Genomic DNA, 21,735 nt, shown 5'->3' with positions numbered 1-21,735 from the left:
TCGGCACTTGCTGCCAGGTTGTTTGAGTGCTGGGCATCATGCGCTGGTGTTGTTTTTGCCTCTGCTCCTGGTCACTCTTGTCTCTGGTGTCAGCACTTGATTAAAATTGCTGAACATTTAGATGCTGTTTGTGCTCATTCTACTCTGAAGTCCTGTTACCTGTGGGGTCTGAAAGTGGGAACACCCAAATGTATTAGATTCTCAAAGCACAGCACCTTCCAGTACTGCTCCCTCCAAGCAGCTCAAGTACTCTGCACTTCTGTTCGACCTACTAGGTGATTTTAAGTTTTGTTAAGAGGAAAAGTGCACAGAGTTTACATCCTACTCTATTAAATGCACAAAGCACAACATCATGATCATACGTGTGATGTTTTTATTTCAACACCATATCTGACTTGTTCATTTCACACAAATGATACCGGACTACATGGTTGTTATTCACACATTAGCACAACACAGATAACATTTACATCAATAGACATGCACAAACAAGGCAGAGATGATGGCTGAAAACCAGTCAATCACAATATGAGGATATTATTAACTTGAGGGGGCACTGGGTTTAGTAGGGAACTGGGTACGAGGGGGCCCTAATACCTAAAATATTAAGACAAACCATAACACTCAGCACCATGATAAACAATAAATGATAGTTTTGACAATGAATTTCTTCCTCTTTAAGTACAATTCAGTCAGTGTTATCAGAGCAATACTGTTGGACCAGAGACACAAAGTCATCTAACTGTGGGTAAAAGGGGATGATTGGCTAATAAGAGGGGAGGTCACATGCAGACTGGTATGTACAACTGTAACCCCAATCCCAGCTTCCCTCCTTCAAACCCCTTCTCCTCATTCTACCTCACCCTTGTCCTCTTCTTCCCACTGCCCATAGTTTCTCCCCCTCCCATTTCCATCCCATTTAACTCTAATGTCTATTTCAGGTCTCCAGCATCTCCCTGGATGGTCTTTTTGATACGGAGAAGCATCGTGGTCAACCACTGGTCCAGACGAGATATTGAGTCAAACTCCTTGACGGCCTCAGTGAATGCCTCGCTGTTCTGCTCTTCGTGTGCTTCTAGGAGTTTCTGTTGTAATGAAACAGGAACCAGGGGTGATTTATTTACTAGTTTGCTTTTTTTTTACATTGCTATATTTGGATCATAATGATTTCTGCCCAAACTCAAGAGATCAATAAATTTTAACATGAGCCACCAAATTTGAATTTGAATTTCACTTATTTCTCATAATAATATGACTTAATACATGACGGAAACAAATCAGAAACAAATAAATGTGAATTACCTTCAGCAGTTTGAGCTCTCTTGAGTCTGTAAAAGCTGGAAACATCTCCTCGTACTTCTCTATGGCCAACTGAAACACACAGACGTGATGACCATTCAAGATGGGCGAGTATAAAAAGGTTTTTCAAAACAGGAACATGAGCGTTACCTTTGCATTCAGTTCATCCACAATGAAGTGACACAGTGAAGCCTTGAAGAAATATTCTTTAGCATTGTACTTTAACAGCGGATTGTCCATGGTGCTCATAGCAACCTGAAAAACACACACAAATATTAATTTTGATATAAAGTTCTTTTACTTTAAGCAATGTTTGCATTGCACCACATCCCAAAATGGCTCATCTCTGTTCCCACTCCTGATTAAAACCATATTATTGTTTATTCTCCTAGCATAGCAGAAACTGGAAGTACCTGCTCGTAGATTTCAATCGCTTTTTGATACTGCTCCAGCTGCGCGCTGTAGTGCCCGACCTTCAGAAGGCATTTGTTGGCTGAGCTGAACCACAAACAAATCCACGAGTTAACAAGTTCATATAAACTCCACTGCCTAAATTTAAATGCATACCCATCCATCCCACCCCAAACTAAAAGGATACACAAATAAAGACTTTGAATGTGTCATACCTATCTTGATTGTCATCACGTACTGTATAATTTATGTATCCAATAACAGGATCAAAACAGAGAAATAAAGTTGTTATAGTTGCTTTGGTTCACCTGTTAGATTCCTCTCCTTTGTAATAGTCTGCTGCCTGTTCATAGTGAGCAATGGCCTGAAGACAAAACGTGGAAATTAGTTGTAACGATCAGCTTCATTCTCAACAAGAAAGTAGTTTGGTCCAAACATGTCATACCTTCTCAATATCAACCAGCTCCGACTCATAAACCTCAGCTATAGTAATGTGATGTTTGGCTGCAATGGTGAATCTTCCCTGTCGTCAACACACACACACACACACACACACACACACACACACACACACACACACACACACACACATCATATTACACCATAATTCCTATTATTATGACAGTCACAGTGCAGTCGAGAGAAGGATCTTACCATATCAGTGTAAATGTCAATCGCCTGATTTAGACAGTTGATGGCCTCTGAAAGCAGACATATACAAAGGTTTCGTATAGTTAAAGACTGTTGAAACCTTCTGGGCCTGTACAGCTAAATTAAAACTGTTTCCGCATGCTGCGATGACTAACCCGCTAACCCATAATATTATATTAAGCTAATCACGAGGGGGGCAGGAAGGATGCTGCAGGGTGACCCCGATATTAATTTTCCTAGAAAAATCTAGGGAGCCATTTTAATGTTCCAGTAATACCACCTCTGGCTCCAGAGTGTCTGGTTAGCTGTTGCTGAGCTTTAGCTTTGGCTGTACAAATGTGAAGCAGAGCAAATTTTTGCATTTAAAATAACTAAAATATATTGTAAAGGATAAGTTGGGACAAAGCTTTGTGGCCTTTTTAACTGGGAACAGACTGGAGAGAGGGCATTCAATAATTCTGGATGATGTTGATGAAGAGGTATCAAGTGTAATATTTAATGTTGTGTGGTTCTAACACAGCAGGGCAGCATTTGGGGCAGCAGAGTGTGGAAGTAGGTTTGCACTCACCCGGTGGGTCGGCTTTCTTGTACGCGTTGCCAGCGTCGACAAAACTTGTGGCAGAGTCCAGCTTGTTCTGCAGCTGCATGTGGAGCCGTGCAGCCTGGCAAAAAGCATTGCCAGCAGCTAAACACACACACACACACACACATTATATGTTACTCATTCTTTTTAAATTATACATCTGGACAACATTTATGGCTATTATGGCAGCATGTGCTAATAGAATTATTATGAGCTTTTCAGGTTTGCGTGTGTGGAAATTTAAGAGCCGTTTATTTTGACTCATGAGCTTGTGATGCACACACCGCGCATGCATGCATACATGTCACCTACCACTCCAGTTCTTGGCCATTTTAAACATGTTGGCTGCTCTGGCGTACATTTCACAGGCATCCTCCACCTTGTGGTTCCCCCTGTGAGCAGAGGAAAAAGGTTTTTAAGTCAGGATTACTTTTAATGTTGGTACCAAATTAGCAACCGGATTTGTCCCTCTCAAAGACGTAGAGGAGCATGGTGGATCGCTTCACCCTGCAGCTAAAAATCATCCCTTTGATGTGGTACCAGTCAGATGTTTTGTGTTTATTCTTATCAATATTTTGACCTATAAACCAGACTGGTGGACCTCTGCTGCCTGCAGCATGAACCGCTTTAATGTATTTACATCGGCCTGTCAGGAACTGAGCTCAGGTTTGCAGAGCCGTGCTTAAAGAATGAATGGATGAATAACTAACAAACAAACAAATAAATGGAGGACCATGACTCAGCAAATACTTGCCAACAGGATGTGTATTTGCAGTGGTAGAATAACAACTAAAATACATGTTTATTGTAATTATTGTTAAAATAAGCTCGCTCCATATGTTATTTGAGGGTTTATTTGTGTGCTATATGCAATGGATCAATTTCTATCCAAACATTAACATCCATCTTCCCACGCAGCCAAATGCAAATGCATGAGCGTGCGCCGCACACACACACACGCACACATACATTGTCCCTGCACCACTATCGACTGGTTTGCTTTCACACCATACAGGGTGCGCTGGTCTGCGTGCCTTTTTGCCTCTTTTTCCTCCATGCACACGCTTCCTAAATCTGCCTCTTGCAGCAACATCACCATCGCCAGCAGCCGGATAACAAACCCCATTTCTGATGCGTGACAGCTCAAGACACGCAGGCCACATTATCTGCGATGACAGCTTAAGCTTTCCTGAGGTAGCCTCGCACAACGGAGGGAATCCCACAGTATTGTGAGCCACCTCATCGAGTTAATTACGCAAAAGGACAAAATGTCACAGGTAAAGTTAGCATCTCCTGCAGAGACCTACGCTGCCGAAGGAAGAAAAGGCCGACAAAATGCAAAACGCAGGATATGATAACGCCACAAAGCCAAGAAAATCTCTAATATTACTGATTCCATTGGCGATGGAGCTTGGCTTTAATTGGCCCTGTGCGCAAATCCCCATACTCAAATAAGAAGGGGGAGACAGAGGTAAACACTGACAGTGACGAACATAATTTACCCGAACATCCCTCCGAGGAAGGACCCGGACGCTTTGACCTTCTTGTCGGCTTCGGCCATCAGCTGCATGGCCTCCTTCTCTTTGCCTGAGTTGTCCATGGCGAACTGGGTCTACCACTGGCGGAGTGATGGGAGGAGAACAGGCCGATGTTCCGCAGTGGAAGAAGCTGGTTAGAGAGGAGGATGGAGCAGGAGAAGGAGGAGGAGGGGGGGGGGCTGATGCTGTTGATGCTGAGGAGAGACGAGATGAGCTTTCTTCTTCTACGGCAGAAATGTAAACACGTTACTACTAGCGCCACCTGGCGGAAGTCTATGAGAATGCAACGTCTTTCAATTCAACGATTCAATGTAACGAAATAGAACTGATTTTCAAAATATCATTTCTAAAGCTAGACAGTGCCATAAATGTTCGCTTTATTATGTATCCACGAACACTCTTGCTCCCTTTTTTATATGCAAATGCATAGAAAGGCTGACATATACAGGCTGGCATATATATGTAGAGCTGACATATACATGGGAATGCAAACACTTCCAATTGACTGAACTGACATCCACAAAAAAAAAAAATCCAAACGTAGATAATCAAAAACCTTATTGCAAAGGTGGATTTATTGGCACTTTTCCCAGTCACAGAGATGTTTATTAGTCAGATAATGCACCCACAATCATATAATCTATAATTGCATTTTTGTAGACATTTCCTCTCTTTATCACACCTAGTTTTTAGATTAAATCATTTTAATAGTCTTTCATATATACCAGTACACATTCAGGGAAAAAAAATAGGGAAAACCAACTGATCAAGAAATCCAAGAGAATAAAGCATGCTCAGTTTAATTGCCAAAGCAGTAGTGTGTTCAACAAGGCTTTTGCGTGAGAACGTGTGCTGTGACAAAGATCTCCCCCAAAAAATCGTAGCAGAATAATGAGGTACTTGAATTATTAGTTGAGTATTTTTCCAAAAGAGAAGCAGTGCAAACTAAGAGTAGAAACCACTGGAATACCTTTGAATCTTATTGACAATAATAACAATAATAATATTTGCAGTCTGGAGAAAAAGTTCCCCTGCAAAAAGGTTGTTGAACACAACTCAGATTTAGTCACTGTAAGTGCAGAAATACAGAAAAGTTAAGTGTGAAAGAGTCCCAACACTTATTTGTTGGAAGATCACTATACAAAGTGGCAAGCTTCATTCATTTTACATTTACCTTTTTACAGTGAGACAATTTGGAACCAATGGATTCTTGTCTCTTATCATCTACAAAATCAATAAATACAAATTCTCAAAATGGTAAAATTACACTCTACAACTGTCACATCAAAATAAATACCGGTAGTTCATGCAATGGCAGCAGAATGTTCTTCAGGACATCCTTTTCATCAGGAAAAAACAATAGAATGTGGGTGCTACTTCTCAGAAAACTCTGACTTTTTTCCAAATAAAATAAAATAAAATAAAATAATAATAAAACGTATTTTACAATCTCTATCTTCTGCACAAATAGTCCAATAAACTTTACAAAGCACAGAGTCAACTTGTGTAGGAGTGTAGGAGTCATGCAACATTTCATTTCTAACAGCTTGACAGCTATTGCAATTAAGATTTATTTGTGATTTACAAACTCTATGAATAAATGACTGCAAAATCAAACTAGTGAGGATACAATAAAGGATCCAGTAATGTCAAATAAATAATAATACAAACAATCTTTTTCTATAATCATATTTGTTTAGTGATTCATTCAGCATCTTCTAAATCTGGCTAATGTGAAAAACCAACAGAAAACAGCAACAATGGAAAGAAACACTTGCAGAAAATGTATATTGATTAGGCTACAATGCTCTAAATTGTCCTCTAAAGGGGTGTGTGTGTGTGTGTAACTGTATAAGTGAGTGAAGTGACAGTATTGTTAATACTGATAAAGGGGATTGATGGAGAATTCCATGCATTCCTAAAAAACCTACGATGCAAGCAGGCAGGCAGGCAGACAGACAGGCAGGCAGAGACAGATAGAAAGACAGACAGACAGACAGACAGACAAGTTCATGCTTGAATTGATGCGATTAACTGAACTATTAAAACATTTGTGCATTAATAACAAATTAACAGTCTTTATGAGCTCTTCCATCTCGAAACATCTGTCCTCCAGACGTCCTGACACATTTCCTAGCGTCTCAGTCCTCCTCCGACAGAGTCTCATGTGGCGTGCTTGGCCTGGACTTGCTGATACCCCGGACCTCTGCCCTCCTCTCCTGCAGGAATTCTTGAATTTCTCCAGGTAAACAGTGGAATTTCTCCTGAAAGTCTGCCTCCACGGCTCCCTGCAGCTGGAGAAGGACACAGACATTGACGTCTGACAGTCACGGACTTCAGACAAAGCATAAAGCCACTTTAGAGGATTTAATTAGCGTTTTTAACCTTTGGTTTCAGATCTTGTATCTCCTGCAGGAGCTCATTGTACTGCTCCACCAGCTGATCGTGGCGTTTGGCCTGGGTCTCTTCAAGCTGCAGACACAGAAGGAAGTGAACACTCGTGTAGCGTTGAGACAAAAGCAACCCTTTACCTTCCTCTGCTCACCCGTTTTATGTTCTGAACAACTTCATTGACATATGATTTATTGATCTCAATCTTCTCCCTGAGAAAAACAGATTTGTGAGTTAAGTTTGTATTTGTTGCTGAGGGGAAGATGACAAATCAATGCATCATACTCTTCAGCCAGATGTTTCTCTTTGGTCTTTGCCTGGTTGATCTTCTCCGTTCTCCTCCGATCCATCTGCCTCTTCAGCTCTTTTTTCTCTCTGCAACAAGAGGACAATTTCAAACCATCTTAATTCACTTGTATCAATGCATTATATTTTCCTCAAAAAAGCACCACGATAATCGGTTCATATTGTGTATCTCTGCACGGGGCTTGAATTGAGCATCATCTGTTAATGCCTCTGCCTACTTGTCGCAGATGTCTTTGAGTTTCTTCATCTGGATATTGTGACTCTCCTCAGCCAGACTGTTTAGGCGCTCTGTTAGCTGCAGGAAGCCAAAAAAGTGGATTTTCATTTGTCTCCATATCGCAACATCACATAGTAGCAGCACAGAAGTTAAGCTCCCCGCTGAAGTGTCTCATGCTTCCAAAAGAAACAGCCGCCAACTAAAAGGGAGATTTGGGGGAAATAACGAGGAGTTTGACGCTGCTTTTGATTTTTACCATTTTGATGTGTTCTCTCTGTAGATATTTCTGACTGTAGTACTGCTCCTGCCTCAGAGCCAGGAGCTGCTGCTGCTGCTCGTCTCTCAGCTGTTGCAGGCGCTCGTCTTTCTCACTGCTTGAACCTGAGCCTCTGATGGCGACGTCAAGAGAAACACATCAATAAACACATCAGCTCACTGGATTCTATTTTGAAACGCTCATAAATCCAGAATAAGACATTTAGATGTCCGATATTCTGCAGATTAAGTGACCGTCTCTTATACCTGCTCTTGCTGCACTGTCTGGCCATCTTCTTGTACTTGTTGTTGATCTCCCGGAGGAGCTCGGACGTCTTTTTCTGATGCCGTCTCACTAACTCCTTCAGCTCTTTAAACTGCCGCTTCTGCTCCTTCTGGTAAAGCTTTGACTGCTGCAGACTCTCCATTGCAATAACTGGAACGTCTGGCGCCGCCAGTGATCACAGAGCATATTTTATTAAACTTTAGGAGAACTCTTTTTTTCTTTCCTCCTAAGCCTGAAAGCTTTAATGATCTCATTTATTATAAAGTACTAATAGAATATTTTGGGTAAACAACATGCATAAATTATGTCCTTCAACAGGGAGAAGATAGCTTAAAAGCATAACCAATAGTTTTAAAATAAAATAAATTTAAATAATACAGACCTATCAAAACCCCTAAAACCAAATCTTCACTCTTTGCTGCTGGTTTAGCCGAATCTGCAGTCAGAAAAGACAACAGAATTAAAGACACAAATATGAGAAACGGAGATTGCTGAGTATTTGTCTGAAAGATGAATGGTACCTGTTGTGACTGTCTGCTGACTGGCTGCGGAGGCTTTAGGTGTCGTGGTAACCGGAGTGTGACCCGCAGGGGCCGAGGCGGGGCTGAGCCCATTCTCCACTGGAGCTGCTTTGGGGTCATTCTTACGTTCCACACAAGTGTCAGTCTCATCCTGATGAAGAGCAGCAATTGGTGATGGTTACTTTTGCCTTTTCTGTCGCCTAATATGTAAAACGGGCCAGACCTCTGTCGGCGCATCCTCCTCAACATCGTCAAGCGTCAGAGCAGCCAGTTGCTTGGACCTCTGCTCCAGCAAGTTCACGTACCGAATGGGGTTGGACAAAGCCTCGATCACATCTGGAGATAAATGCAAAGTATTGCAGTAGTACTGCAAATCTAGAAATGCTGTTTAATGTAACCTTATGTGACCCTCAGACATTTTAAACGCAAACTAGTAAGACATGTTTAAGTAATGCCGCTTAATCCTGGATCCAAAGCTATGAAGTGAGTAAAAACATTGTTTATGATTGTATTCTTCACTGATTCTTTTTCCTGTCCACATTCAGGTTTGCTCAATAATTGAGTATTCTGCTAGTTCCCTTTAGATGGCGCCAGAGAGCTGAATTGACATTAAAGGACTCACACTCTACCTAATGCACTATTTGAAGCTTTAGATGTAACGTTTTGGCAAAAGCAGGAGCGCATTTGTGAAAGTCATACCTGCAAAGGTGTCTGGGACATAGTCTTTGACCTCAATGTAGACAAACACGGCTGGAAGAATCAGAGATTGATTCTTCTCATTTCTCAAGCCGATATAACGATAACCTGTAAAAAAAGGAAATATTCAAAGCAACATTTGACAAGACATTCCATCACGGGTTATTCACTGATAAAACTGCAGTAAGTGACTGCAACAATCTTATTTGAAGTCAGTGAAGAGTCTCTCCGCAGTCTTTAATCAGTTTTGGACGACAACGGAAGCAAAATGGAAGACAAATCTGCTTGTGGGCTTAGTATCCATAGAGATTTCACCTGTAAAACCATTTGAAATCAATCATTTTTGTTGGCATTTTCACCAACAAAGTCACTAAAAAACTGAAAAATCTAAGACAAGATCAGTTTGCACATAAAATAAACTTGATCTTACCTGGTCTTATGGCAGACACAGGGATGATCCGATGACCAATAAACTTTCCTCCTTCTTCAAAGGCGGCGATCCTCAGAGAGGCCAGAGTAGGAAGGATCACCTGCCAGACAGTTTCAGTCAATTTTTCCCTGACGAGCCCCCCCACTGCTGCAATCATCACGGTTCTCTCTGACTCACCTTTTTGAAGACAATTGGCTCCTCGTCCCACACTGGGTTGATGGCGTTATTGTTCTGGGAGGTCTTGGTCTTCAGTGCTTTTCTTCTGGTGTCTGCAGGAAGTCCGAACATTTCTACCTCTACATACACGCCCACCCGCCGCTCGGTCAGAAACTGACCTGAAATCACCTGACACACAGATATAAAAAGAGTTCGACGTTCAATCTGGCAGCACAGAACAGCACAATTTCCTCTTAGATGTCAGTTGTACACCACGGTCTCTATAACAGGAACCCAGATCTGACCCCCAGACAAGCAACGATGGAAAGGAAAACCCCCCTTTTACCAGGATGAAACCTTGAGCAGGCTCATATAGGGGGAACCCTCTAGTAAAGGTTCAGATGGACCACATCATAAAAATCTCCTGAAGGGCAATGTTAAAATGCCCCTCGCCCTCTAGTGGCAGACAGTAGTAAGACAATAATTCATCTGCTCATTTTCTTCAAGGGTCCACGCTTTGTGTTCCCTTTTGGCTCCACTTAGCTCTTATTACTTCAACGACGAGGACTGCATCTGAGATGGACGAGAGGACCTGGCGATGTGTCATCCATCTTAATACCACATCGGAGATTATAAACAATTTGTTGACCAGACCTCTGCCGAAATTAAATCAGCTTATCCTTGAATCCAATCTGACATTTGCAACAAATTTGATGAAAATTCCGTTCAAGTGTTCCTGTCATGTTTACATGAATGAAAATGACAAACAACATTGAAATACGAGGCCTCTGGCTGCGGCCGTCAGTGCTGGAACATGACAAAGTGCCTTTCACACATGCTCAACATGTAAAGGAACATCTGCTGTCCTGCAGAATCATCACTGTGTCAACACCATCAAGCCACTGTACCTTGACAGAAAGGGTGTTGGCAACGATGCCGTCCACCGTGTTTTCCGTGAAGGGGTCAAAGTGTTTGTCTGGGCGTCTCATGAACTCGGGCTTCAGTCTGTAGCCGCTCCGGCCATTGTATTCAAACATGAAGAGGTTCAGCTGCATAGACAAATCTGGAACAAAGGGGCTAAAATGAAGGCTAGGCCCATGAAGGGTCACCTCATTAATGTGGTTGATGCAAGAAGCTGACGGACAGCCTGTCGGAGGACAAGGACAATATAGTCCTCTGAAAAACAAACTGCATAAAAACATGAGTTCGGCCGAATACAGCGGTGAGCAGCATGCTAATCTAAAAGGGTAATCTATCAGCAGCTCACACACCAGTGCATTAGGGTGCATTCACACAGGCAGGTTTTCATTTGCAAGGAAACTTGTCTCATTTTCAAAGGTGCAATTCGCCATCGCGCATCAAATAAAGTGATGGGACAATTATCGTTTATTTTTATAGCGGCTGTTGTTGGAACTGAAAGCGTTGCTCCTAGAAATTTGGCTTTTGCTCTAAAAGAAAGATGGAAGAAAAAAACAAATCCAGACTCGGGGCTGTGAGCTTCTTTTGCATCTTTAAATGTCAAACTTTAATTTCTCAGATTGCTGCTTTCACCTGGGAAGCAGTTGTCTTCCTGGGAGGACAGGAAACCCTGCTGGGCTCTTACCGATTGTTTGGTAGTTCAACGCCACTAACTGACATCCTGCATTCCAAAAGAGTTGAGGCATGAAGTTGGATGAGTCGACTCTGGTGCCTTTGGGATAAATGCGACTCAACTGGGACTTGTTATATCTGGTTAAAGTCTTGTTAAGGACAACGACAGAGTATACTCACATTTAAATTCTGGATTCAGGATTTCATCACATGGCAGTGTTTAAAAACACTAGACAAAATCTCGCCGTGCTAAAATCAGTACAAATCACAGTGTACATTGAAAATATGACATCAGATTTATTTATACACTGAAAACTGTTGCCAAGGATACTCTACAAACTCCACCGGAGACTTTGTAAGATGCTCCAAAGCTTTGGTCTCCACAAAGGATGACATGTGGTAACAGCGGGCTGCCTCTACACACACACACACACACACACACACACACACACACACACACACACACACACAGTTGAACAGTTTTGAAAGGTCATTTGATCCTGGAATTAGTTAATTTTAATGTCTTTTTTGAAAAAAAAAAAAGGTTTTATTTTCAAAAACAGGACAAACAATGTTACAGACTTGAGAACAAAGAGCCAGGAATGTAAACAAGTGTGTATCAGTACACGTGTCATGTTCCGTTCCGCTTTTCTTACTCTTGGAAGCTTCGAAGGAGTTGAACTTTGTCGGCTGCACATAGTTGACCAGAGTCGACATCTCCTCTGTAGCTATGGCCTCCCGCTCCGATGAACCCTGAGCAAAAGAACAGAGGGCAACTTCATTTGTCAAATGTATTTATTGTGATTATCTGCACGTTAAAATTACAATGGTCTGATTAATTGGCTGATGTACAGGGAAAATGCAGGGAGAGAGACGCAGGTGTCAGTTTTGTGGCTTCATACATAAATAAGACGGATATTTACTGGAACCAGCCAGTTTTCAGCATTAATTACCTAAAAAGATGGTGCAAAGGCCAAAGGATTTACAGCCTTAAAAAAAACAAATGTCACCTGTTCTCAGCATGGTTCAATTCTGGTTAGATTCCTTAAATGATGGACATTTTTGTCACATCTGCTCCTCTGAGGGAAACTTAAGCAATATTTTAATTAAAGCTGCATATCAACATAAGAGTCAAAATGAATGAGCTAATGCACTATTCAGCAAAATTTAAATGATTTCTTCCTGAAACTCCCCAGGCATTCAGTGCCATCTTACATAGTTGTAATGCTTCAGAAATATGATTTTTATAAAATCATTATGGCATATCAAGGGGAAAAACTCTAACTGAACTGTCTGTTGAAGTGGGAATTATGTAAAATAACCTTCCATCATGTGTCTGGCGTTGTTCTTGGAAAGCAATGCACTCTGAAAACTCATCCAAACCAGTAAACAGTAAGCCACCATCACCTACAGGTGAAGCTGGGAGCTCTGAGAGAACAAAACAACAGTGCACAGCACACATTAAGCATGATGTGAAGAACAGAAAACAAAACACCGAAAACAAACACTGACAAATGGTGACGCTGAAGATGACCGACGCTCAGCTCTGTGTGGCGTCACCACGCACCTTTTTACCATCGTCATCATCGTCGTCATCTTCTTCTTCACTTTCAGCCTCCATTTCTGTAAAAAAGTGCAGAAAAATGACAGATTACATCTGATTATAACCACTTTTTGTCCTTATAACCCCTTACAAAGACTGTGGAAAAATATTTTCTTGCTAATCCTGAAGGGAATTGTGGGTAAATTAATAAAAGTTTAAAAATATTTCTTCGTGTTAATTTTTCCTGTTGCCACCTACACATTACTGAGCATCCATATATAAGCATTTCTACGCTCTATCCAAGTGAAAAGTGACAGAAATTCTTGGATATTTCTGGCATAAAAAATGAAATAAACCAAAGCACTGTTCTGGCATTGTAAACAAGGCACTGTTTAGACTCTGCAGGTGATTACTCGGCCCACGCAAGCGGTTGTTGCCGAAAAGATCGTGACCGCTGTATGAGTAGGCACTTCAGCATCAGTCTGGCAGGTTGTTTACTGGTCGGAGTCTGAGGCTCAATACGGTTTCCAGGGTGTGCACATGTCAAAAAGGCTACCCAATTATCCCCTTCTAGTGCTCTCCATTTGTTCACCCCCCCTCTGACCTCCTCTAGGCTGTCCTGCTCATTACCGAGACGTCCGCGATGACTTTCAGATGATCAAAGCAGCAGCAAATTTGTCAATTCCAAAACCAATGATGAGACCAAATGATTTAACAATCTGCGTAATCAGTCCTAATATCATAGTTGGAAAACAGCAGGAACAGTTTATAACAGACAGTTCAGCCCTCTGAATGAACTGCCTGGCAGTAGCCTGGAAATTCTTATTATCGTGGGTCCATTTTCTGATACAAAGAATCTTGATGCGTTCTGTGTTGTACACATCGAGCATAGATTTCTAGGTTGAAAGGAGTCCTTGTGTCTTTGTGTCTTACCTCCTGTGTTGTTGCTAGGAGACACAGGCTCATTGCTCTGATTGGCAGGATGGTCAGTAAGTCTTTTGGTATCCGTGCTGTTGGAGGGTTTGTGCGATTTCTTGTTCTTGATGAGGATTTTACCCATCAGCTCCTGCGGGCTGGGCAGAGTGACGCCCGACTCCAACTAAAAGCAACGTTTAAAAAAGGCAAATGGGCTAAAACTGACACGCCATCAGGTTCATGTGATTTGTACTTACAGGATATTTGTCCAGAGGGTCGATCAACAGAGCCTCTCCGAATATAGATCGACAATATTCGGCCATTTTAGCCTGCTGCTTCAATCTAAGATGTGCACAGAGGGGTGAGGCATTTCAATTAGCTCAAAAGACACATGTACTGACAGGAAAATAATAGAGGGGGCGCTCACGAGTCCACGTGGTTTTCAAAGGAGAGAATGACAGGAAAAGGAGAGGTCTTAAAGGCGCATTCTGCTATGGCTTCAACAACCTCCTGTAAAATATCAAACATTGCACGACATCATCTTCAGGAGGCCTCAAGCAAAGCAAAGTTCACCACTTTCCAAAAATGCAGCTGCCTATTGTCTTCTATAAATGCCGTTTATACGTGTGATTGTTCCCACACCTTGAAGGGGATTTCTGATGTCATGGTGAACCCGTGTGTGATGACGGGCTCCTCCTCGGCGGTTCGTCCTTTCCAAACATCTAATTCCACGCAGCGGCAGCCAGCCAGAAGAACCTGTCTGTACATCTCTACCGAGGAGCTCCCTGCCAGCTGGCCCGCTGAAACAACCGAGGAAGAGATGCAAAACACACTGAACTACTTTTCACCTCCTTTTGCCTCCAACGGGGAATTCCTTTGTTTTTCACCCCTTGAGCAGCGCGAGGAGCTCGAATCTTTCTAACAGCAGAAGTTGTGTGACTGAGCCTGCGTGTCCGTACCTGTCAGGTAGGTGTTATGGGATGAGTTGATGAAGTAGTGCGACAGGGGGAAACTCATATCTTCGGACTGGTCCAGCTTCTCTGGCGGGATGACTCCGTTCTCGTCACTGGAAAGATAACTGGAAAAACCCTGGAGGGTGATGATGCCTGCACAAAAACATCAGCATGTTGAACTTTGATTTGCACATATGACTGCACATATCTAAGCAGGAGTGTCCGGAAGCTGCTGTTTTCTGCAGGTTTTTGACTGGACCATCAGCTCTCTGACCCCTGGTCCATCAGCCACTGGCGGCAGTTAGATGCTTATTGCTCCTATTTTTCAATCATCGCAATAAAAATGTGATTAAATCTAGTTATTCTGAATTGTTGCCTATAAAAAAACAATCAGTGCACCCTTGAATAGTTTGTAAAGTTGAAAACCTTCAATGTTAAAATTGTTCAAAAGATATTGTTTTCAGTACAATAGCTCTGACAGATGGACGTTCAGACAACTAGAAATCATAATTCCTCTGAGCCTGTCTGTTGGCAGACACATACAAGTAATAATTAACAAAATAAGTACATGCCAGAACTGGGATCGTGTGCTCACCTCGCTCCAACTGTGCCTTGTCATGCTGATACCTCTCCATCAGAGTGTGAGTCTGTGCAGGACGAAGAGGCGGGTAGAGGATCTCGTTGAGTCTCGGGTCTCTCTGCTTGTTGTTGATGAACTCTGTCATCTGATCGACTGACATTGCTCCGTCATCAGCTCCTCTGCAGACCAGAGCAGCACACACTTTTAAATTCAGCCCAACATAGCAGAGGTAATAAGGTTTAGGTTTGTTTTTTTTAAACGTGTGAAAGGAGGAGAGGCTGAGTCATGTTCCATCAAAGAAATTGCCAAAGGAAAAAAAAAAAAGCCGTTTTTCATGGGCAGCTTTATACATTTGCTTAGAGGTCAGAGACTGCAGCAATAATGAGACAGAGGTTCTGAATACTTACTGCAGTTTGAAGATGCTGCTAAGCTCAGAGCGAGGACACAGACTGTCTAAAAAGCTCCTGTAAACCTCCAGTGTAAAGTCCTCCAGTTTAATACTGTCGCCCTGTCAAAAGAACCCATTCAAATGAACCACGGCTGGTCATTGCTGCCTGCATTTCAGTTCACTTTGAAAATGCATTCTCATTTAAAAGATTATTCAATGTTTAATGGGAGACCTTGTTAAACCTCTAATGTTCACGAGTGAAAACTTGGTGACGCAGAGATTTTCTTTCTCGTTTCACCCCTCTGTGCACTGTGAGTCATTCTGGACAAAACACATCAGAGAAATGCAACGGCGGAAGAGAATAAAGGAAGAGGAGGGATGAAGTGGAAGGTCTGCATGTGGGAAAAAGCTTTTTCAAAGGATGTGCAGGAGACCTTCCTTTAGCAGTCCTCATGGGCACCTACCGCCTACTCTCACTAATATTAATAATCATCATCATCATCATCATATAACAATAATAATGAGGATATTTACCCGGCTGTAGGGTAGTCTGCAGTTCTCCAGGGAATTCTCCACTCTTTTTCTGTCTGATGAAAACAGTCTTACGATACTGCAACAGACAATAACATCACCGTCATTATCGGTGCATCACAAAGGATTAAATATGGCTGTCAACCAGTTAAACATGTGTCGTGTCTGCAGGCGATGACAGACAGACACAGATGACATGAGAGATCATGTTGACAGGCCCCGGTCTTAGTTTAGAAAAAGGCCGCCAGTGTTCAGTTATTGGATGCACGGAGAGAAACATGGTGACCGACAGTTCTGTTCAAACAGAACACTGCGGCTCTGCTTCCCTTAATGCGGCCTCGCCTGAAGGGACGTCAAATGATTGTCCCCAGATGACCTGTCAAACTCCAAACTTTCTCAAAAGAAAAAAAACCAAAACAATCTTTGCTCGTATTAAACACAACAGTTTGAACCTGTTCACTAATTCTGCTCCTGGTTTATTTCTAAAACGCGGCGCTCCATCACATGCTGTATAATCCATGTCGTCCTCTGGCAGTAGTTGATTACCAGGTCAGTGCTGAATTAAGCACCTTCAAGAATCCTGTCCCTGTTTTTGCTTCCCCAAGTGCACATGGAATTAAGTTTATTTTAAGAAGCGAGGGACAGGAAAGAGCAAAGTTTGAGTTTGTGCGCGTCTCTACAGATTTCGCCAGCTATTTCCTCACATTCTCATCCATGTGTCAAAGTTAACCCGGTCAGAACTATTGATTACTTAAATGCTAGTAGTAGTACCACTATAAGTACTGCAACAGAAGAAGAGGAACAAAAAGAAAGGGAAGGAGAAGGGACTGACTTTTTGACAGGAATCCGCCCCTCTGCATTTGGCTGGAGGGTTAACCGCACGTATCTGCAATAAAATGAGCAAAAATAAGCAGCACTTGCATTAGACTTAGTGTAATCCTGCTATTTAAATATTTATTCACCTCAACAATAGTCACAATAAATCTATGAATGATTAGAACTTTGCTTGAGACCCTGAATGTTGGATTTCCTGCATCCGCTGCCACTAACAAAGCACTGTGGAATGACAGCCAACACAGATCCCCCCCCGTAATTGGGCAAAATGACGGCTTGTGCCTAATGACTCAGAATAGAGCGCGGCCGCTTCCGAGGTCGTATCGCCCAGCGCCGTGGTGAGGCTTGCTGATGATGTACAGCAGAGTACTCACGCTTTCAGGAGACCGTGGTCTCTGTTCAGGTTGTTGCTCAGCAGGTTGGAAGAAAGAGAAAAAAGTTCTTCGCACCACACCTGCCAACACCAGACACATCATCTTCGTCATCATCCTCATCACATTTCTTATCGCCATCATCATCTGACAGCCATCACTACCTTGGCTTCATCCTCCTGCGAGGCGATGAAATTGAGCTGATTAAGGTTCACGAGGTCCGATGCCGTCACCACAGTAACCATCCGGTTCTCCAGGCGGCCGACCAGGTTCCCCACGTCCAGCAGCTCCCGAAGCTTCGCCTCCTATTGGACAACAGAGATTGATGCTGTGAAACGGAGCCATGCTTGAGTGACACACAGGGTGAAGTGAGGCGGAGACGTTTGGGTCTGCTGCTCATGTTCGCTCATTTTCCCAAAACAAGCATCAACTAAGCTGCCACTCATATAGAAGGAAAAACAGGCTGAAGAGCTTGTTTGGTTTTTAAAAACAAAAATACAAGTCTGAATATCGATCTAATGATGGCAGAGGAAAACCAAATCTCATGAATTGCTGACTGGGTGGAGTTCTGTGAAGGGAGTAGATTGTATATACAACAGGTAAAAGCTAACGTGTGGTACTTTGGGCGGCTTGGTGCTTCTTCCTGTTCGGACATCTTTGACGAGGATCAGGTCCAACAACTCTGTCTCCTACAGAAAACACAGAAAAACAAACAGCAGGAAGTAAACACCTCATCCTGCTTCCTGCTAAGGCTTTAAGCCCACCTAGAGGGGCTCTGTGTGTGTTTCTGAGAGACAGTAAGTGTATGTGTGTGTGTGTGTGTGTGTGTGTGTGTGTGTGTGTGTGTGTGTGTGTGTGTGTGTGTGTGTGTGTGTGTGTGTGTGTGCTAGAAAGACAAAGAGCGTATGAGGGTCACAGGTTATATCACATCTATATTTTATTAAATTTCACTGTGAAAGAAATAGAAATAATGATGCTTTTTAATGTCTGTAATTTGGTGGTGAAAAACAATGAATTCATTGAGTATATATCTGTTCATGCTCCACCTTGTTTTGGTCAGTCCAGTAAAGGTAAAATCCATGTGAATCCACATGTAAAGTCACAGGAGTCACCGTGGATAGATCCTGAAGAGAAACACATAAAATACTTAACAAAATTTAAAGTTACAGGTATTCAGAATCAGCCTGTTGTGATTATTTGTTTATTTTTGGAATCAAAGTAATTATTATAAGGCATGCAGAGAGTCGCCCATCATCCAGACATCATATAGGTTAGTAATTGAGCACTGGAGCTTGGAGGGAGGGGAGCCAAGCGGAATGATTTAACAAAAAAACACCCAAAAATACACAAGGAGTAGCTGCTGGCTCACTCAGGGGGTCAGAGTCCAGGAAGGAGTTTTCTTTTCAACAGGTCAATAACGGTATGAAGTACCACCTGAATAGGAAGTTTTTACTCAACTGTCTGAGTAAATGTATTTATCCACCTTTTGTCCATCTGTCATTTATCTGTTTATCCCACTCCAGAGGAGAGAAAACTGTCATTTATTCCTGAACCATAACCATCCACAGCACCCCCTGCTCAGTCCAACTGAATCATTTCGATTGAACCATTTTACAGCCCCTGTTTAAAAATTTTCTCGACCTCCATCTAAGAGTCCAGGAGTCACAGTTGCCATAGTAACTCGTCATGACAGCTTGTAATTGGTTGCAGGTGCATTCGGGCCGTGCAGCTTCACTGATCTTTGGGTCTGTTCACGTGTGCGACTAAGCATAAAGCAACAAAGGTGTTTACAGTCAACAAATCTAGCACTTCAGAAAATCCCTTCCCTTAATTTTGACGCATTTATGAGATATGTATCTTTTCACTTGAAGAATTAGCTGGAAAAATGTCTTACATGACATGAAAGACGACAAGATGATAATTCCACAGGTTCAATGTGTTTGGGTAGCAAAACTCCCAAAGACCCCCCATCCCCAACCTGAGTCCTCTGAGCAGCATCTTCAGAGGAGGGTAGTGGCAGCACAAGTTGGATTTCATGATGGGAAAAAAGCTTGTTGCTTGATATGAAATCAGTGAAATGGTGCATTCTCTACATCTCACTATCAAAGACACTTGAGAAATTGCTGGCCAGGTCCAAAAAACCACCTTTTTGACATTTTCTTCCCTCCAAAGATGATACATGATAGAGGTCTGTGCAAACGACGCTTTAGCCACACAGAAGAATGTAATTGACAAATGTAAGGGGGGTAACTAAGAGCCTTACAAGTAAATAACAAATGACCAGTTCATGGAACAACACCAAGCCTCCATTTGTTATATTATGAGCATTGAAATTTTACACCACATTTTCTATACAATGGTTCTGTCTGAGCTTTTCTCATATCAGTGAAGGTGGAGGGAACATTGCAAGGAACAAAAACAAGAAAAAGATCTCAAGATGGTTAACTGGTAACCCGGTTATCAACTGGTTGGCATGGCAACCGACTCTAGTTTTCAGAAAAAGGCGAGGAGATATGTTTGGGGAAAATCCGATGAAAAAAAAAAACCATACACATGATTTAGTCATGGTGAATAGAATTACACACATGAACACACACGTGGACACAAGACATCCATTCTTTATCACCCAAATCAGATATGTTTAGGTACCCATGCCAGTTACCATGGTAACCTGAAAGGTCCTGTACTTCAGCATACCAAGACACACGGGCATGCGTGCACACGCAGACCCCCGGTTATGTGAAGGACTTTTGTGCATTTCAGATGCATTTATGCAAGAAGACTGCTGCATGTCACAGGTGGCAGCAGGGAAATGTGACATCAACGCATTTCACACAATCACACGCACACACAGATACACACAAACACACCACCACCGTCCTGCTGGTGCACAAGCCACAGGTGCTCGCTGCCAAAGCTTAATTAACAAATGAACAGCAAACACACCACAACATGGCCCGTGACATCAGCCTCACTCTCTCACTTGGGAAAAAAGACTCTGACACACACTTTGCCGTGGAGGCACACATGTCAATCCAACGGAGACACTGGGAAGTGTTCTCTTTACCTCGTCCCATTTGATGAAGTTGCTTCCATTCCTCAGTGTGAGAGAAACGGTGGGAGGCTGGAGTTTCAGTGCGTGGACCCCCGGCTGAGCACTGGCCATCGCTTCACACACACAGGTACACACACACACACGAGTGCACGCTATCAGACTCTGAGATGCTGCGTGTCTGTCAGGTCCGGGCTAAAACTCCTCAGAAGTCACACAGAGATGTTCAGCAGGAGCAGCATCCTCTCCCTGCCAGGCTCTCTCCAGACCCTCTTGTCTTTTCTTTTCACTCTGTAGAATTCTCTCTCTCTCTCTTTTCTTATCCCTCCTTCCTGCCTTCCTGGTTCTATTCCTCTTCCCTTCTCTTCTGCCGGTGCTGCATCTTCCAGAGTCAGACTGAAACAGATGCCTTCGTGGGAGACAGGATATGTGTGTGAGTACGTGCGTGCATGTGTGTATGTGTGTGTGCGTGCGTGCACTGCCTCCACAAATTGACTCATCTGCGACATGCGCACAACCGCAGCTTCCCACAGATGGGGGAGGGATAAGAGAGGGAGACAGCAGGAGTGACAGGGAGAGGCAGAGAGAAAGAAAGGAGAGAGTGGGAGAGATGGAGAGAAATGAAAGACAGGGAAGAGGGGAGGGGAGAGAATAAAGTGTTGGTGGGAGAAAAGGGAAAGAGTGGGCGATCCAGCGGAGGGCGAATCATGCCAGCCGAGGATTTTCAGTCTAATGAGGCCACTTTTGAATATAGACCGTGCTTCTGAAAGTGTGTGGACACAGAAAGGCGAATCCGCCTGTTAAACCTCCTTCGATAATCTGCCGCAGCAACAGTCTCCACTCCGACTGTATCTGGCTCCAGCGACACTTCCCATCCGGGCTGGAGGGATTTGGGCTCTTTCAGCATTACTGAAATTTGGCAAACGTCACGGCACAAGACCCGGCTTTGCTCTCAGGGTCAGGGCAGACCAAACTCAACTTTGTTCGGTGGGGGGGTGGGGCGGGGCGGGGGGTCGCTCGCCCGCCCACTGTGCAGCAAAGCTGTTAGTTCACGTTTGGATCATAATCTTTGGTGCATGCCACGCAGCAAACATGATCCTGTTACTTCAGAGAATTAAGGTGTGAAGATTTAGTGGGCGCATCAGTCGCCCCCATCTTGTTACTCACAGAGACGTCTGCTTGATGTGCCTGAAAGATTTACAATGAATAAAAGCTGTCCTCGCCTCTAAATTAATTAA

General features: G+C 43.0%; 2 protein-coding genes across 3 annotated transcripts; both read right to left on the bottom strand.

Moving 5' to 3' along the window:
- Positions 1 to 359: 359 nt before the first annotated feature.
- napba (N-ethylmaleimide-sensitive factor attachment protein, beta a) lies at positions 360 to 4,700 on the bottom strand. Its single transcript, XM_057048179.1, has 10 exons — positions 4,447 to 4,700; positions 3,257 to 3,336; positions 2,930 to 3,046; positions 2,365 to 2,411; positions 2,156 to 2,233; positions 2,019 to 2,074; positions 1,713 to 1,797; positions 1,450 to 1,554; positions 1,303 to 1,371; positions 360 to 1,085 (listed from the first exon to the last, which is right to left on the bottom strand). The coding sequence occupies exons 1-10, from the start codon at positions 4,542 to 4,544 to the stop codon at positions 933 to 935; spliced, it is 888 nt and encodes a 295-aa protein (XP_056904159.1). The 5' UTR covers positions 4,545 to 4,700; the 3' UTR covers positions 360 to 932.
- A 323-nt stretch (positions 4,701 to 5,023) lies between these two features.
- On the bottom strand, positions 5,024 to 20,941 carry LOC130534177 (1-phosphatidylinositol 4,5-bisphosphate phosphodiesterase beta-1). Of its 2 annotated transcripts, none has more exons than XM_057048164.1 (32): positions 20,513 to 20,941; positions 18,492 to 18,569; positions 18,057 to 18,134; positions 17,610 to 17,750; positions 17,449 to 17,528; positions 17,073 to 17,126; positions 16,244 to 16,319; positions 15,729 to 15,829; positions 15,337 to 15,500; positions 14,748 to 14,894; positions 14,431 to 14,588; positions 14,216 to 14,298; positions 14,046 to 14,130; positions 13,807 to 13,972; positions 12,898 to 12,953; positions 11,987 to 12,083; positions 11,662 to 11,746; positions 11,344 to 11,468; positions 10,649 to 10,803; positions 9,762 to 9,929; positions 9,585 to 9,684; positions 9,158 to 9,262; positions 8,682 to 8,794; positions 8,459 to 8,609; positions 8,320 to 8,373; positions 7,919 to 8,096; positions 7,653 to 7,785; positions 7,398 to 7,474; positions 7,159 to 7,248; positions 7,028 to 7,085; positions 6,868 to 6,954; positions 5,024 to 6,776 (listed from the first exon to the last, which is right to left on the bottom strand). In XM_057048164.1, exons 1-32 carry the CDS (start codon positions 20,609 to 20,611, stop codon positions 6,624 to 6,626), a joined length of 3,495 nt encoding a protein of 1,164 aa, XP_056904144.1. In that variant the 5' UTR covers positions 20,612 to 20,941; the 3' UTR covers positions 5,024 to 6,623. The 2 variants fall into 2 exon arrangements, with proteins under 2 accessions (XP_056904144.1, XP_056904145.1); XM_057048165.1 differs by having other exon boundaries at positions 18,066 to 18,134.
- Positions 20,942 to 21,735: the final 794 nt, after the last annotated feature.

Source organism: Takifugu flavidus, chromosome 11, assembly GCF_003711565.1.
Source record: "Takifugu flavidus isolate HTHZ2018 chromosome 11, ASM371156v2, whole genome shotgun sequence".
NCBI classification, from domain to species: domain Eukaryota; kingdom Metazoa; phylum Chordata; class Actinopteri; order Tetraodontiformes; family Tetraodontidae; genus Takifugu; species Takifugu flavidus.
The sequence above is the reverse complement of the archived record's forward strand: the minus strand, read 5'-3'. Positions and strand labels throughout refer to the sequence as shown.

What these genes read in the sequence shown, in the direction of transcription:
- LOC130534177 (XM_057048164.1), bottom strand. Translation starts at nt 20,611, where the DNA reads ATGGCCAGTGCTCAGCCGGGGGTCCACGCACTGAAACTCCAGCCTCCC. An exon ending in TCTCCGGTGGAGTTTGTAGA is followed by an intron (nt 11,469 to 11,661) that starts GTATCCTTGGCA and finishes GACTTTAACCAG; the next exon opens with ATATAACAAGTCCCAGTTGA. An exon ending in AGAGAGAACACATCAAAATG is followed by an intron (nt 7,475 to 7,652) that starts GTAAAAATCAAA and finishes GGCTTCCTGCAG; the next exon opens with CTAACAGAGCGCCTAAACAG.
- napba (XM_057048179.1), bottom strand. Translation starts at nt 4,544, where the DNA reads ATGGACAACTCAGGCAAAGAGAAGGAGGCCATGCAGCTGATGGCCGAA. An exon ending in TGGATGAACTGAATGCAAAG is followed by an intron (nt 1,372 to 1,449) that starts GTAACGCTCATG and finishes TGTGTGTTTCAG; the next exon opens with TTGGCCATAGAGAAGTACGA. An exon ending in GAGAGCTCAAACTGCTGAAG is followed by an intron (nt 1,086 to 1,302) that starts GTAATTCACATT and finishes TCATTACAACAG; the next exon opens with AAACTCCTAGAAGCACACGA.